Consider the following 16,881-nt stretch of genomic DNA (forward strand, 5'->3'; position numbering starts at 1 on the left):
GCCCGCCTCTGTAAAGATGGCGGCGGTGTCGGTGTTTCCCGGCGTGCGGCTCCTCAGTATCGGGGACGCGAACGGGGAGATTCAGAGACACGCGGAGCAGCGGGAGCTGCGGCTGGAGGCCCGGGGAGGGGACATAGCGCTGTACAATGGTGAGTGCGGCCTGGGCGCTGTGCACACGGCGCGGTGGAGCGGTATTGTGAGCGCTGGCCATGGGCGGGCTCCCCGTGTATCTGTACCCAGGGGGCGGCTGTATACATATCTCCTCTCTTACACTGGTGTCCATAGAGGCTTATGGGATTGTGCTATTAGGAGGAGTTCCCCTTTAAGAAATGCTATTGGTGGAATAGAGGAGTCATGTATCTCCATCATAGTGAATGGGAAGCGGCTGAGCATGCCCACTATTGTCCCCCGCGCTCCCCAATGGTTCCTCCTCACATAGATACAGGGGGATGGTTTTACTGTATTGCCATAAAGCAATGTTTTTCTCAGCACGTAGAAGTGTCAGGTGTAACCTTTCCCTTTAAGGGAGCTGCAGGTTGGCGTTTACCGTCATATCATGTGACCGGGCGCAGTCACATGACCTCGCTGTTGTGCTATGTATTATGCGTCACATTGTGCTGTATACCTGAGGCTGCTGCTTGCTGTCAGTGAATGGGCTCTGGCTGCTGCCACACTACCACTCCCAGCATGCACTGGGGGCTCTCCTCCGTGAGGACATGCTGGGGGTTGTAGTTGGTGAATCCCAGTGTGGCGTCTCCTCTCCCGGCTGATATATACGTGGGACGGGGGACCTGCCGCCTTCCGGCTGCTGCAGAACTACAATTCCCATAATGCCTGGCAGCTGGGGGCGGCAGGGTCTCCATCCCTGATCGAGGGATCGGTGGGGACGAGGGATCGGTGGGGACGAGGGATCGGTGGGGGACGAGGGATCGGTGGGGGACGAGGGATCGGTGGGGGACGAGGGATCGGTGGGGACGAGGGATCGGTGGGGACGAGGGATCGGTGGGGGACGAGGGATCGGTGGGGGACGAGGGATCGGTGGGGGACGAGGGATCGGTGGGGGACGAGGGATCGGTGGGGACGAGGGATCGGTGGGGACGAGGGCCCCGGCGGTGGGGGACGAGGGATCGGTGGGGACGAGGGATCGGTGGGGACGAGGGATCGGTGGGGGACGAGGGATCGGTGGGGGACGAGGGATCGGTGGGGACGAGGGATCGGTGGGGGACGAGGGATCGGTGGGGACGAGGGATCGGTGGGGGACGAGGGATCGGTGGGGGACGAGGGATCGGTGGGGGACGAGGGATCGGTGGGGACGAGGGATCGGTGGGGGACGAGGGATCGGTGGGGGACGAGGGATCGGTGGGGGACGAGGGATCGGTGGGGGACGAGGGATCGGTGGGGACGAGGGTGCTCGGCGGCACGCAAAGTGTTAGAAAGGTCGGAGAACAACGGAAATGCTGATTTTGCTTTCTTTTCTGAGTATCCACTGACGCCTGTCCAGGCTTAGAAAAACATGGCCGCCGTCTTCCAGGCACAGCCCCGCTCCTCTCCTGTATGGGGCACCCCTAATCCGGCACTGACATGACAGCGTGTCGGACCCCCGCGCTGGTCCCCTATACACATCGTCCTGTGATCAGGGCTGGAGAAGGAGGAAAGATGGAGCAGTGTGTGACCTGGGTCTCCCAGGCATAGTGCTGCGATGGTCTGCAGGCATCTTGGACCCCAGTATAGAGACCCCCTGCTGTGTCCATGTCTGTACTGGGGGTCCCTGCGTAGGGTGGGCTGCAGCCCTTCTGTATTACAGAGATAATAGGGGACGTGGGTATATGAGGTGCACCTGCTATCATCATTATCTATAGGGGTCTCCTCCTCTCTATAGGTTTGGGGTCTCTTCCTCCTCTCTCTCTATCTATAGGTTTGGGGTCTCTTCCTCCTCTCTCTCTATCTATAGGTTTGGGGTCTCTTCCTCCTCTCTCTCTATCTATAGGTTTGGGGTCTCTTCCTCCTCTCTCTCTCTATCTATAGGTTTGGGGTCTCTTCCTCCTCTCTCTCTCTATCTATAGGTTTGGGGTCTCTTCCTCCTCTCTCTCTCTATCTATAGGTTTGGGGTCTCTTCCTCCTCTCTCTCTCTATCTATAGGTTTGGGGTCTCTTCCTCCTCTCTCTCTATCTATAGGTTTGGGGTCTCTTCCTCCTCTCTCTCTATCTATAGGTTTGGGGTCTCTTCCTCCTCTCTCTCTATCTATAGGTTTGGGGTCTCTTCCTCTTTCTCTATAGGTTCTGTGCAGTCATTTTGCTTATAGGCTTATTTGAGCCTTCTGTGCATTCTGAGCCTTCTCTGTGGCTATAGGTTATATGTGTCCTCCTCACTATAGGTTGCTGGTCTCCTCCTCTCTATGGTTTTAGGTTGGGGGGGTCTTCTCTCTGTAGCTGTCTGGGGTCTCCTCCTCTCTATGGTTTTCTCTCATTCTCCTACATTCGGGGCTATTTCCTAATTCTCATACACATCCCACAGTATTGTTATATACAATGTATGCCTCCATCCACCCTGTTATATACAATGTATGCCTCCATCCACCCTGTTATATACAATGTATGCCCACAGCCACCCTGGTATATACAATGTATGCCTCCAGCCACCCTGGTATATACAGTGTGTGCCCACAGCCACCCTGGTATATACAGTGTGTGCCCACAGCCACCCTGGTATATGCAGTGTGTGCCCACAGCCACCCTGGTATATGCAGTGTGTGCCCACAGCCACCCTGGTATATGCAGTGTGTGCCCACAGCCACCCTGGTATATGCAGTGTGTGCCCACAGCCACCCTGGTATATGCAGTGTGTGCCCACAGCCACCCTGGTATATGCAGTGTGTGCCCACAGCCACCCTGGTATATGCAGTGTGTGCCCACAGCCACCCTGGTATATGCAGTGTGTGCCCACAGCCACCCTGGTATATGCAGTGTGTGCCCACAGCCACCCTGGTATATGCAGTGTGTGCCCACAGCCACCCTGGTATATGCAGTGTGTGCCCACAGCCACCCTGGTATATGCAGTGTGTGCCCACAGCCACCCTGGTATATGCAGTGTGTGCCCACAGCCACCCTGGTATATGCAGTGTTACGTGCTGTCCCTCCGCTGCGGGTGATTTATACAGCGCGGTCAGTGCCCCTGGATATAGGAGAATCCGATCAGTGGTAGAACGAGTCTGGTGACATATAAATCATGTATCCTATAACCCGTGTGTGGGGGAGGGGAGCCCCAGTGACAGAAGTGTATGGAGAAAGCAACCGGGCTGATAATGGCTCCAGCACCGTCCATATATACTCCTCCTCTGTCCTTATATACTCCTGCTCTGTATATACCTCCGTCCTTATATACTCCTTATCCTGCTCTGTATATACCGCCGTCCTAATATACTCCTCCTCTGTCCTTATATACCTCCGTCCTTATATACTCCTTATCCTGCTCTGTATATACCTCCGTGCTTATATACTCCTCCTCTGTCCTTATATACTCCTTATCCTGCTCTGTATATACCGCCGTCCTAATATACTCCTCCTCTGTCCTTATATACCTCCGTCCTTATACACTCCTCCTGCTCTGTATATACCGCCGTCCTTATACACTCCTCCTGCTCTGTATATACCGCCGTCCTTGTATACTCCTTATCCTGCTCTGTATATACCGCCGTCCTTGTATACTCCTTATCCTGCTCTGTATATACCGCCGTCCTTGTATACTCCTTATCCTGCTCTGTATATACCGCCGTCCTTGTATACTCCTTATCCTGCTCTGTATATACCGCCGTCCTTGTATACTCCTTATCCTGCTCTGTATATACCGCCGTCCTTGTATACTCCTTATCCTGCTCTGTATATACCGCCGTCCTTGTATACTCCTTATCCTGCTCTGTATATACCGCCGTCCTTGTATACTCCTCCTTCTCTGTCCTTATATACCTCTGTCTCACATACAAGGTCTATCTGTGCTATGGTTGCCCCTATACGTTATGCGACGCCCCACCTGACCCCCGTCCCGGCCGTTGTCACTCTGCATTTCCAGAAGCAGGGGTCCTCCTCTCTTTCCTATGATGATCGGTCCTCTCGGACCCCTCGGCTGCTCTTTATAGGATTGCGCTCCCTCTTTCTGTGTGGTGCCGGCCCTATTGTCCCTCTCGGCAGGCCTGAGATCAGGGGGATTTGTATGAGGAGGGGGGGAGCCTCATCCCATTGTCACTGGCCTGGGGATAGAGAGAGACCCCTTGCTGCGACTTTGTGGTGGTCTCACAAAAGGTTTCCTTGGCCATGCCCAGGAGACTAATGACTCTGCCTAACCTATAAACTGACAGGGACAATGGAGCCGCCATTGTTATGGTAATGAGGGTTTTTTATCTTTGTCACAGAGCACAGATGTGACTTGGCTGAGATATATATATATATCCCGGAGCCAGGCCATATCAGGCACAGGTGCCATGTCGCCTCTACGCCAAAAACTACCACAAAGTCATAGCATGGTGTCATGACAATAAATTGGTCCTAGACCTCCTTAAAGGGGTTATCCCTCTAACACTCCTCGTGTCTCTACAGGAGTCTGATCAATGGGACTCCGACTGATCATAAGAAAGCGGGTTCTGTATCCCCTTGGTTAAAAGGAGTGGTACATTAAGCTCATAGGCCTTGCGTAAAGAATGAACATGGCTTTATCCCTATAAATAAATATAACCTCTCTTGTTCTTTTTGTTATCCCCCTAGAAAATGTCTGCGTGTTCAAGTGCACGGTGGGCGCGGAGACTGAGTGCAGCCGCGTGGGGAAGCAGTCCTTCATCGTCACCCTGGGATGTAACAGCGTCCTGGTCCAGTTCGCCACCCCGGCAGGTTGGTGCCTTTGTCTCCTTTTGAGGACGCCGATTCATGTTTTTTCCTGTAAATGAGTCACTTTGGAATATTTGCCATGATACTTCCTGTGGGGAGGTAAAACAGGCGGGGTGCTGCCACCTAGAGGTCAAGAGTGAGACTTCATCTTAGTGCAGTGTTCCCCCAACCTGTGGCTCTCCAGCTAGTTTTGCAACAACACTTTAATCTATGAAGATTGGGCTGATGTTACATTAGGTTCGAGGTGCAAGCACCCTGTCCACACCACCGCCCTATGGTCCTGTTACCATGTATAGAAGCCGCAGGCCGTACACCAGAACGATATATAACCCCTCCCATCTCTTCTCTTGTAGATTTCTGTTCGTTTTACAATATCATCAAGAATTGCCGGAGTTCAAACGGCGACAAAAGTGTGTTCAGCGAGCGCACCGAGGAGTCTTCAGCAGTGCAGTACTTCCAGGTATTATACCGCACACCACCGCCTCTATCATCATTCAGAGATATTTTTGGTCTGGACCTAAAGAAACAATCAGAGCTGAACACTGTTTATTACGCAGAGCGATAATTGGACGAGTCGGCCTGATTTGGCTGTTTATCACACTGTGGAATAGGGTCCGTACACAATTAAACCCAATGCACATTAAAAACAGAATACACAATGTATGGACATGTACTAAAGTGGCCCTATACAAATATGTATTCAACCCAAACACAGCCAAACCAGTTTGGTCCAATGAATATGTGCTGACTGTCTAGTAAATAGGTGATCATCATTTTATTATTGACCTAACCCTTCTGAGCAGACTGGTTATTAAGACATGGCCTATATAACAAGTGGCAGCATGTAATGCATCACCTAACATTTCCTACCATGTGTTTGCCTGCAGGCCCATCCATAAATGTTAGGGAAATGACTTTTTTTATGTAATTGGTGTTCGCTGTTTGAGCAAATTGCCTGCAAGTAATTATTTGGGTGGTGTCACTGTGTCCTGGGCTGTCATCATTCTTATTGCTGTACACCCGGCATCATCGCTATATTGTCAGGATCTTGCTGACTGTGATGCACTTTATTCTTTCCGCCATGCCCACGTCACATCCTGCAAGACGTGAATCTTCTGCTTAAGATTTTGTCAACATAGCCATGGTGACGAGATTGGTGCTTGTTTACAGGACCTATTAGACGGCCTGGTAATTGGGCAGTAAGGGCTGAATGGACATTGTTAGCGATGTCCATGCAGCCCTTGCCCAAACAGCTGACACCTTACTTCTCCCCGCTCCCGGTCTTCTCTCCTGCGCTCCGCAGCTTCCTGGTCCCAGTGGCTGCAGTGTCAGCCAATCACAGGACTCACTCTACAGCCGCCGGGACCGGGAAGCTCGTGTAAACACAGTGAACGATCAAGTGACGAGCGAGAAATCGTTCATTTTGATCTTTCAACATGTTCTCAAATCGTTGTTGGTCGTTCTCTAAAAATTCGCAGATCGCTTCGTGTAAACAGTCTTTCACTGATTTACCCTATGTGTGAGATGGGCTTAAGCAATGTTGAAACGATCTCAATAACGTTTTTTTCTTACGGATTTTCCAACGATTTATTCGTTTAAACGCTGATCGTTATAAAAACCAAATCGTTGCTTCAAAACCGTTAAACGATCAATTTGGCAAATTATCGCTCCATGTAAACGCACCATTACATGGAGTAATAATCGGCCAATTATTACTATGTGTGATAGAGCCCTTCCAGCCCAGGACAATTACTACTTCTAGGACATACCTGTTTAAATGCACACAGGCATGGCCACTAAATCTGTATCCGGCCTGCCTCCTCTTAAATTACATAGTGTTTCCTCTTTGGGGCAGATTCTAGTAAAGGCAACAACTCCTAAGAAGAAGATGGGCTACTATGAGAGAGGGGAGGGAGCCGTGTGTTTTCTGACTGTCTCTGGATCTCTTCTCCCCCTACAGTTTTATGGCTACCTGTCACAGCAGCAGAACATGATGCAGGATTATGTCAGGACTGGCACTTATCAAAGGGCTATCTTACAAAACCACACAGACTTTAAGGACAAGGTGAGCATCCGGCCACTCGTCATAAGAGCTAGCACTCCACTGTATCAGAATAGGCTGTAACTCTTCATCCTCTTCCTCTGTCAGGTCGTGTTGGATGTTGGTTGTGGTTCAGGGATCCTGTCCTTCTTTGCAGTTCAGGCTGGTGCTCGTAAGGTGTATGCAGTAGAAGCGAGCACTATGGCGCAGCACGCAGAGGTGAGTAGTGGAGGATAAAGCTGTGGGCAGGAGTATTGAGCTGCAAGGTTCTTATTAACCTTATCTTGTGTCCTCTCCAGCTGCTAGTAAAGAGCAACAACCTGACCGATCGTATAGTGGTCATCCCAGGGAAGGTGGAGGAAATCTCTCTGCCAGAGCAGGTGGATATTATTATATCTGAGCCTATGGGATACATGCTCTTCAATGAGCGGATGCTGGAGAGTTACCTACATGCAAAGAAGTTTCTTAAACCCAATGGTAAGACATAAACAATGCTGAATCCTATTCTATGTTGAACATGATTGTTCTTTACATTTCTCTTTTTTTTACAAAGGTCGACTGTAGGACCCAGCAGAATACTGCTCCTTGTGAACAAGAATACTTAAATACCACCCCAATGTACAAGAATATAACTACTATAAGGGCACATTCAATACTCTGTAGATCATGTATAGAGATGAGCGAACCTGGAGCATGCTTGAGTCCATCCGAACCCGAACTTTGGCATTTGATTAGCGGTGGCTGCTGAAGTTGGATAAAGCCCTAAGGCCATGTGGATAACATGGATATAGTCAGTCTGTATCCATGTTTTCCAGAAAACCTTAGAGCTTTATCCAAGTTCAGAAGCCGCCACTAATCAAATGCCGAACGTTGGGTTCGGATGGACCCGAACCCGTTTCGTGCATCTCTAATCATGGATGCTACACTGTGTGTGAAGCTGCGGCCCGACATTGGGAACCCCGGCGTACTGTATTATAATGATGCCAGGAGCTCCGAAGCTTCATGGTCCATAGCATCCGTGATCTACAGAGCTAATACAGCTCCCTACGTACAAGAATATAACTATTATAATACTGCCTCCTATATACAAGAATAGAACTACTATAATACTGCTCCTTATATACAAGGATATAACTACTATAATACTGCCCCTATATACAAGGATATAACTACTATAATACTGCTCCCTATATACATGAATATAACTACTATAATACTACTCCTATATACAGGAATATAACTATAATACTGCTCCTATATACAGGAATATAACTACTATAATACTGCTCCTATATACAAGAATATAACTACTATAATACTGTTCCTATATACAAGAATATAACTACTATAATACTGCTCCTATATACAAGAATATAACTACTATAATACTACTCCTATATACAGGAATATAACTACTATAATACTGCTCCTATATACAGGAATATAACTACTATAATACTGCTCCTATATACAAGAATATAACTACTATAATACTGCTCCTATATACAAGAATATAACTACTATAATACTGCTCCTATATACAAGAATATAACTACTATAATACTGTTCCTATATACAAGAATATAACTACTATAATACTACTCCTATATACAGGAATATAACTACTATAATACTGCTCCCTATATACAAGAATATAACTGCCATATTACTGTCCCTATGTACAAGTACATAAGAATATAACTCTTGTAACATTGCCTCTGACATTGTGTCTTGGATGTTCCCCTCCAGGTAACATGTTCCCTACGATCGGAGACGTTCACCTCGCACCATTTACAGATGAGCAGCTTTACATGGAGCAGTTTACAAAAGCCAATTTCTGGTGAGTGTTGGGCCTCCCCCTCAGTAACGTTGGGCCCCCATCTCATTGTCCCATCCCAGCACTGCTCTTTATAACCCCTCCTCCGCAGGTATCAGCCATCTTTCCATGGTGTGGACCTCTCGGCTCTGCGTGGAGCCGCTGTGGACGAGTATTTTAAGCAGCCGGTTGTGGTGAGTAGCGCGGCGCGCTGCATGGAATTGCCTGGATTTCTTCTCCCACCCATTAACCCTGTCTCTTCTCTTCTTCCCTACAGGACACCTTCGATATTAGAATCCTGATGGCCAAATCCGTGAAGTATACAGTGAATTTCCTGGACGCCAAAGAGACCGATTTGCACAGGTAGGAGACGTGAATAGTGAGCGGGTTAGAGAGAGCCAGAAACGGCGCCACCCTTGTGATCAGCTTGTGGGTGGTATTACAGTATAGCTCTGTTCACTTCAGTATAACCACACCAAAGATAAGTGTTTCTGGAAGAAAACAGCCATGTTTTTGTACCCTGGATAGTTCTTATTATATGTACTGTGTTCTCCTCCTCCAGGATAGAGATCCCCTTCTCCTTCCATATGCTGCATTCAGGCCTGGTACATGGATTGGCCTTCTGGTTTGACGTGGCTTTCATTGGTTCCATGTGAGTAGCGGCTGATCTTCTATTACCTGTGTCTTTGCTGTCCAGGCATGATGAGAGTTGTAGTATTGGGATAGCTGGAGGGTCGCAGCTGATCTATTAGGACAGGGATAGGGAACCTTGTCTCTCCAGCTGTTGCAAAACTACAACTCCCATCAGGCCTGGACAGCCAAAGCTTTGGCTGTCCATGCATGATGGGAGTTGTAGTTTTGCAACAGCTGGAGTGCCAACGTTCCCTATCCCTGTCTTAGAAGAATAAAACAATAGTGTCTCAATTTCCTCCTCATTCATATCTGCTTTGTCCCCAGAATGACAGTCTGGCTCTCCACGGCCCCCACTGAACCCCTCACTCACTGGTACCAAGTCCGCTGCCTTCTGCAGTCCCCGCTCTTCACCAAAGCTGGAGATACTCTGTCTGGAACAGTCCTGCTCATAGCGAATAAGAGGTAGGAGTTCAGGCAGACGTTACCGCCTCACACCCTACGCCTGTGTATATGGAGTTCTTCACACCCTTCCCTCCTCTTCTATCTGCAGGCAGAGTTACGATATCAGTATTGTCGCTCAGGTGGATCAGACTGGATCCAAATCAAGTAATCTGCTGGATCTGAAGAACCCCTTCTTTAGGTGAGTGTGTCTATTTCCGACAGATGTTTTACTCTTTGTTTTTTGCCCCGGAATTAGCTGATTGTTTGTGTATTACAGGTACACCGGCAGCACGCCGTCCCCTCCCCCTGGCTCACACTACTCCTCACCTTCTGAGAACATGTGGAATTCGGCGGGGGCATATACCATGAATACAGGAATGGGCATGGGAGGTGAGTTCTGCTCACTTAGGCTTACTGGTTAAGGGTCCTATTCCACGGCCGACCGGGGCCCAATCAATAATGTAAATGAGCGCCGATCTGCTAGATTGGCGGTCGTTTACTAGGCCTATTCCACGGCCTGATAATCGTTTAGCGAGGGCTGCAGGGACATTGTTACCAATGTCCTTGCAGCCCTTGTTAAACACTATACATTACCTATCCAGGTTGCAGGGCTTATCCTGCGCTCCTCTTCCTCCCAGTCCTGCGCAGCAGCTTCGGAGCAGCCTGTCTTAGATGACAGACTGCTCAGCCAATCACTGGCCGCGGTGGTCCTGGCCAGTGATTGGCTGAGCGGCCTTTCAGCTAACAGGCCGCACCGAAGCTGCTGCGCGCAGGACTAGGAGAAAGAAGGAGCGCAGAAGACCTGCAGCCTGGATAGGTAATGTATGGTTGCTGAAATCGTCTGTCGCCCACCGCGCATTGCTATTCCACGCAGCAATGCGCGGTGGGTGCCCGATAATTTTAGGTTTCACCCTAAATAAACAATCAGCCGATGATCGTTGTCTCTCTTCCACGGAGCGATTCGGACGATTATTCCTCTGTGGAATGGGCCCCTAAGTGTTGGCTGAACCTTCTGGCGATTTAAAGAGATTATCCATGATAAGAAAACACAGCGCTACTTTCTTGCAAAAACAGCACCACCCCCGTCTTCAGGTTGTGTGCGGTATTACAATTTAGCTCCATTCACTTCAATGAAACTGAGCTCCAATACCGCACACAACGGGAGGACAAGACTGGTGCTGTTTCTGGTAGAAAGCTGCCAAGGGGATAGCCCCTTTTTAATAGGTTTATAGCCATATATACCCACACTCAATGACCCCCCACCTGGGAAGCTTGGTAAGGTGATGGTGTCCTCACCAGTCATATTTGATGTGTAGTGATGCCTCATAAGTTTCCTAACCTGGCTCTCTCTCTTTCCAGGAATGCCCACGGCGTATGATCTCAGCAGTGTTATAGGTGGAAGCTCAGGCATCAGTCACAGTAACCTCATCCCTCTAGGTGAGCAGCCAGCAGTCGCGTGTTCTCCTGCATCTCTGCGCCCGGAGCCCCAAGACCTGACCCACGGAACCTCCAGTAATACCATAATCTCCATTCTCTCATAATACCCCTCCCCCACCGCAGCAGCTTCAATGTTGTTCTGCTGCATGTCAGTCATGGAATCCAGTTTAGGGTTTGTCATAACTTTAACATTCATCCCCTGTAGTGTTAACCCTAGAGTAACTGAACCCGGCATTAATCACTGCGGATGATCCATTAACATGAATGTCCATTACGGGGTCGCCACATCAACTCCCCGGAGGGGTGGGACTAACCCATTAACAACATGACCATGGGCCATTGGAGTGGACAATAATCCCTAATATAATACTGAAGGAGGAATCCTATGTACAGACCAGACTTCTAGCAGTCTGTGGGGAATTGGAGGGGGGGGCTATTGTGGGTCTTCACTTAGTCATTTTTTGGAAAAAAATATCTTTACATGCCATGTGCGTCTAAATGAGAAATTGGGTATCTTGCCAGTAGGTTTTCACAAAGCAATTCCTACAATTTTGTCTACAGTGCTCATACAGACCTGTGTGTCTCCATGGTAACAGACAGCAAACAACCATTGTGTAGTCTGATCCTGTAGTTAGTTTTCCTTTTTTTTTTTTTTTTTTTTTTCCCTCTTATTTTTCCCCTCTGCTACTTTGTCTGAGAGATTAGCAAGAATCAGATGCAAAGAGACCATGAAGACACCCGGGTCCGTATAGCATTTGTGTATTTTCTTGCTTCCTTTCCAATCAGATCTTTGCAAAAAAATTTATTTTGGTGAACAAAATCTGAAGTGCGTGTCCACCTTCGAACAACATTTTACTGTTCACCTACAGAGTGAGTATACAGCAAGTTTTGCTGATCAGCAAGCTTGTCAGACAAACTCCAACAGCAGAATAGTGAGTGCAGCTGTGCAGTAAAGCCGGACGCTGCCTGCTTCAATTTATCAAATTAGGGGTATATTTGATAATCTGCATGAAGCAGCCTTTGTGATATGTAAATGTACAAGGAGCAGGGATTAAGCAGCCCTGCAGTTCCCAGAAAAGCCATTGGTGGCAGTAGAGGAGCAATGTCGTCCGTTACTGTTGCCACTCAATGTAAAAATATTAAGTTATGTACAGTTTAATATAGGAAAAAATAGTTACACCCCCCGGCTTACCTTTTTACTTTATGTAAATTGGTGTTCATGGGTGAATGTTCACTTTTAATAGAATTAAATTTAAAATAATGTTTAAACAGCCCCCTGTATAATCCCCAGTAGTTAGGAAGCATATACTTGAGGTACCGCCTAAGACATGTTTGCAGTTAGGTTGGACCTTCATTTTTCTTAACACCTAAATAACCGGGGAACCATCCGATCCATTCATCACCCGCATTACCGTCATTGTATACCGGGCAAGTCATGTTCTCTCGCATGCAGACTGCCTGACTAACCCCATCACTAAAGCAGAATCCATTGGGGCCTCATCCTATATACTGTGACCGGACTAACCATGTCATCGGTGTATAGCAATGTGAATGAGAATGTGTGATGCTGTGTCTATAGGCAGCCACCAGATCCCCCTTACAAAGATTTTCTGTACTCAAAGGGGCCTCGTGGTTGCTTAGTCTGTATATTCTATAGTGGTGATTTATTGATGGTTTTCCCTACAGCAATGGTCTCCATCCCTCGCCTCCCCGGCTGGTGCAAAACTATAACTCTAAGCGTTCTGGAAGTTGTAGCTTCACAGCAGGTGGAGAGCGTCTGGCTGGAGACGACTGCCCGTCGCTGTGTTTGATGTCAAATGATCTGTCTTGTGTTTTCCTAGTTGAAGAGGATCTCTGGTTTTATTCTTGTGTCTAGTTGGTGGATGTTTCCTCATTCTGTAAGAGGTTTAGCAGTGGGGAAACCCAAGTTGGGATTTGTATTGATGCTTTGAGTGAAGTGGTTACCTGTATCCTAATAACAGATGGACACCATGCTCTGGCCCCTGACCAGATCTGTGTCCCCCCTCGCTCTCCCTTGTGATCTTAGTCTGTGCCTCGCTCTGCCTCGCGATCCCTGTCTGCCTCACTTGCTCTGCCTCACGATCCCGTCGGCCCCTCTCTCTCTCTCTCTCTCGCTCTGCCTCATGAACCCCGTCGGCCTCTTGCTCATTCGGCCTCGCGATCCCCGTCAGCCTCTCTCTCTGCCTCGCGATCCCCGTCAGCCTCTCTCTCTGCCTCGCGATCCCCGTCAGCCCCTCTCTCTCTCTGCTTCGCGATCCCCGTCAGCCTCTCGCTCCGCCTCATGAACCCCGTCAGCCTCTCTTTCTCTCTCTGCCTCGGGATCCCTGTCAGCCTCTCTCTCTGCCTCGGGATCCCTGTCAGCCTCTCTCTCTGCCTCGGGATCCCTGTCAGCCTCTCTCTCTCTCTGCCTCGCGATCCCCGTCAGCCTCTCTCTCTCTCTGCCTCGCGATCCCCGTCAGCCTCTCTCTCTCTCTGCCTCGCGATCCCCGTCAGCCTCTCTCTCTCTCTGCCTCGCGATCCCCGTCAGCCCCCCTCTCTCTCTGCCTCGCGATCCCCGTCAGCCCCCCTCTCTCTCTGCCTCGCGATCCCCGTCAGCCTCTCTCTCTGCCTCGCGATCCCAGTCAGCCCCCCTCTCTCTGCCTCGCGATCCCAGTCAGCCCCCCTCTCTCTGCCTCGCGATCCCAGTCAGCCTCTCTCTGCCTCGCGATCCCAGTCAGCCTCTCTTTCTGCCCCGCGATCCCCGTCAGCCTCTCTTTCTGCCTCTGTCTCCCTTCCTCACAGTATTGATGCTGATCCCACAGCGTATTAGAACTGGAGAATCCTTTTCTGCATCTTCCAACTCTCGCTTCTGTGCTTGTGTGTGTAGTATGTTTCTGCTTTGAATCTTACCTTTATTTAGTGTTGTCAGAGTATTGTGGGGTATTGGATATGTTTACGTTCTCTCCTTATGTCACACATTGGCATCCTGGGATTTCGGAGGACTTCTAGTGTTAGATTTCCCTGTAACCCGTAAGGACATTGCAGATGATAAGGCAGAGGCTGCATAGTGATGTGCGGCAGTGGCTGGGTGCTGTGCCAGTCTATGAGCCGCCCGCTCTGCAGCCTCTGCCTTCCTGCCGTCTTCTGCTGTCATCTTATTGTGGGGAAATGTCTGTCCTATAACCTTCCCATCTCCATCCCCACCTCCTCCCCCGTTTCCTTGCAGCTAACACAGGAATCGTAAATCACACCCACTCCAGAATGGGATCTATCATGAGCACAGGGATTGTGCAAGGTGAGGCCCTACAGTTGGAATACCGTCCTCTTATAAGATGTCTGAGTCTTCTGGGCCATGTAACAACTACTACTTTTTGTCTCTCTTCTGTTTCCTCCCTTAGGATCGGCCACAGGACAAGCTGGTTCCACCTCCTCCACCCACTACCCAGTCAACAACCAATTCACCATGGGTGGCCCGGCCATCTCTATGGCATCCCCCATGTCTATCAACACCAACACAATGCATTATGGGAGTTAAGATTGCTCGCCCTTCCCCCACCACCTTGCTCGTCCTACCTCCTCCCTCCCCTGCCAGTTTCTCTCAGCAACAGGATACCAAATGATGCAGAGAATGTCTCTGCTTCTCCTCATCCTCTTCTGCAGAAACTACCCTTCTTCTCCTCCTCCTCCCCCTGACATCCTCACCCCTGGGTTCCTTCCATGCCCATCCGCCATCTTGGTTTGTAAGCCACCCAGTGGGTCATCTAACTCCGGTTTCTATCATATGATGCTTTCTGGCAATGGACTTGTACATTTTCTTTTTTTCTTAAGTACTTTAAATAAAATAAAATCACGCAGTGTCATAGAAGAAGATGGGCGGGTGAAGAATCAGGACTGGCCCGCGTGTTACGGAGGAGAGGGGGGAGGGAATCGTGTCCCGCTCGCTCTGCCCGTGCAGGTGTCATAATGGACTCTTACGCTCCTCCACATTGCTGTGAATTAGTATTGATACCGAAAGTGGGGGGACGAGAGACACTACGGCATCACAGGAGTCGCGTGGCCTCTCCCTGCCCAAAGATGCCCAGGCTGTCGCTCGCTGGGGAAAACCTAACGTTTACCGTGTTTTTATTATTATTTTTTTTCAATCATGTTTTTTTTGTCCCGATAAATCTCCATTATTTGCAGTAACCTCATTGTCAGGACAGAGCTGAATCCCCACCCTATGTCTACATACCCACTGGCGTCTATGACACTACACCTTTGCACGATTCATTGTTTCGGGCGGCTCATCCTGCTCCTCTACACAATCTGCTGCTCAATGTCTATGGCCGGCCTTACAGCAAGGCGCCAGTCGTATAGCTGTCCTGGAGGCTGCCATGTACGAACTGCTTGAGAGTCCCAGCTTGGTGATCGGTTAAGAGCTAGCCATGTCATCGTCTCTTCCTTTGCTTCAGCAAGACAGTCGCCCTCCGCCTCCTACGACTGGGGGACGTAGCAGGGTGGCCGCCTCTCATTTGCTTCATTCTGCTATGGTCTTGGATGGATCTGACTACCAGCTTTGAGTTTGTATCGGCATGCGTATATAGTCCGGACTGTTAATGGTGTAGTTGTGAAGGTAGGGGGTTGACTATAAGGGGGCGGGTGGGGGGAATGAGTTGTTAAAAGCCTTTTTTTTTTTTTTATCTGAACTTTCTAGATAGGAAGACATTTTGCTTTGCTGCAGTGTCAGTATTCACAACTATCGACCTTATTCGAGGCGTCACGGTCCATCCTCCCATTGTAGTCCACCTCCCTATTGTCTGAGGCAGGATAGAGCGGAGATTGCTGGAATTTCAAGTGCTGGAAGCCCGAGTCAGGGCAGGGATGAAGAACTGTTACATAGCGCGGTGGCAGCCATTGTTCCTGGGGTTGGGGGCTAATGTGAATCTCCCGCTGGACTGACAGTCTCTGTGATGGCCTCAGATTCCGTTACGCTGGACTCTTCTCAGTCTCCCATCCTCTCCTACCTCTGTTTTCTCCACTTGTAGGGCAGAGTGGATGAAGCATGTCCTGAATGCGTCCGTCCCTGCATCGTATGCGCCCACTATTTTTCTGACACCCCAATTGGAAGCTCTCAGCAATGATTCCTTCTAGTATTTGGGGGAGGCCAGCACATCCTTAATGTACTGGTTAGTATCTTCAGGTTTCTTTTTTAGGGATTTTTTTTTTTTTCTTTTTTCTGTTGCCCTACATGCCCCCTTCCCTGTTATGTGTAACCTGTCATTTGTCTATGTCCTCTGTGGGATGGCAGACTGTCGTTATAGGATGGCTTTTCAGAGGTAATGTCTGAAGACACATAGGAAACCATTGCTAACTCAGCTGCTGGTCTTATTTCTGCCTGTAGTGTTCAATAAAGTTGGGAGGGATTTTTTCGAGGTGTTGTGTTTTTTACCTTTTTTTTTTTTGCTATATAGAGCAGTGACCAGGATTAGAAAATAGGTTTGCTTTCATCCAGAAACAGTGCCACCCCTTACCTCAGGCTGTGTGTGATATTACATTCACTTTGATGGAACTGGAAACCCCCCCCCCCCCCACACCCAAGTGCTGTTTCTGAAAGAGAGAGGCTGTGTTTTTCTGAACCTGGATAACCCCTGTGTGTATCT

General features: G+C 49.1%; 1 protein-coding gene across 6 annotated transcripts in view; it reads left to right on the forward strand.

The window, feature by feature from the left end:
* The window catches only part of CARM1 (coactivator associated arginine methyltransferase 1), a 22,452-nt gene continuing 5,571 nt past the window's right edge, over window positions 1-16,881 (forward strand). For 2 of the 6 annotated variants that reach the window (XM_069946793.1, XM_069946799.1), the window contains exons 1-14: window positions 1-149; window positions 4,755-4,877; window positions 5,228-5,334; window positions 6,835-6,939; window positions 7,024-7,134; window positions 7,215-7,392; window positions 8,665-8,755; window positions 8,844-8,925; window positions 9,009-9,094; window positions 9,294-9,383; window positions 9,689-9,826; window positions 9,915-10,004; window positions 10,083-10,195; window positions 11,165-11,242. In XM_069946793.1, coding sequence (XP_069802894.1) covers window positions 17-149; window positions 4,755-4,877; window positions 5,228-5,334; window positions 6,835-6,939; window positions 7,024-7,134; window positions 7,215-7,392; window positions 8,665-8,755; window positions 8,844-8,925; window positions 9,009-9,094; window positions 9,294-9,383; window positions 9,689-9,826; window positions 9,915-10,004; window positions 10,083-10,195; window positions 11,165-11,242 — 1,525 coding nt within the window. In that variant the 5' untranslated portion in view covers window positions 1-16. Of the gene's footprint in view, window positions 150-4,754; window positions 4,878-5,227; window positions 5,335-6,834; window positions 6,940-7,023; window positions 7,135-7,214; window positions 7,393-8,664; window positions 8,756-8,843; window positions 8,926-9,008; window positions 9,095-9,293; window positions 9,384-9,688; window positions 9,827-9,914; window positions 10,005-10,082; window positions 10,196-11,164; window positions 11,318-14,468; window positions 14,538-14,640; window positions 15,316-16,881 lie in introns of those variants that run through there. The other 4 variants (XM_069946764.1, XM_069946770.1, XM_069946778.1 and 1 more) reach the window with 4 other exon arrangements.

This window comes from Dendropsophus ebraccatus, chromosome 1, assembly GCF_027789765.1.
Source record: "Dendropsophus ebraccatus isolate aDenEbr1 chromosome 1, aDenEbr1.pat, whole genome shotgun sequence".
Lineage (NCBI taxonomy): Eukaryota > Metazoa > Chordata > Amphibia > Anura > Hylidae > Dendropsophus > Dendropsophus ebraccatus.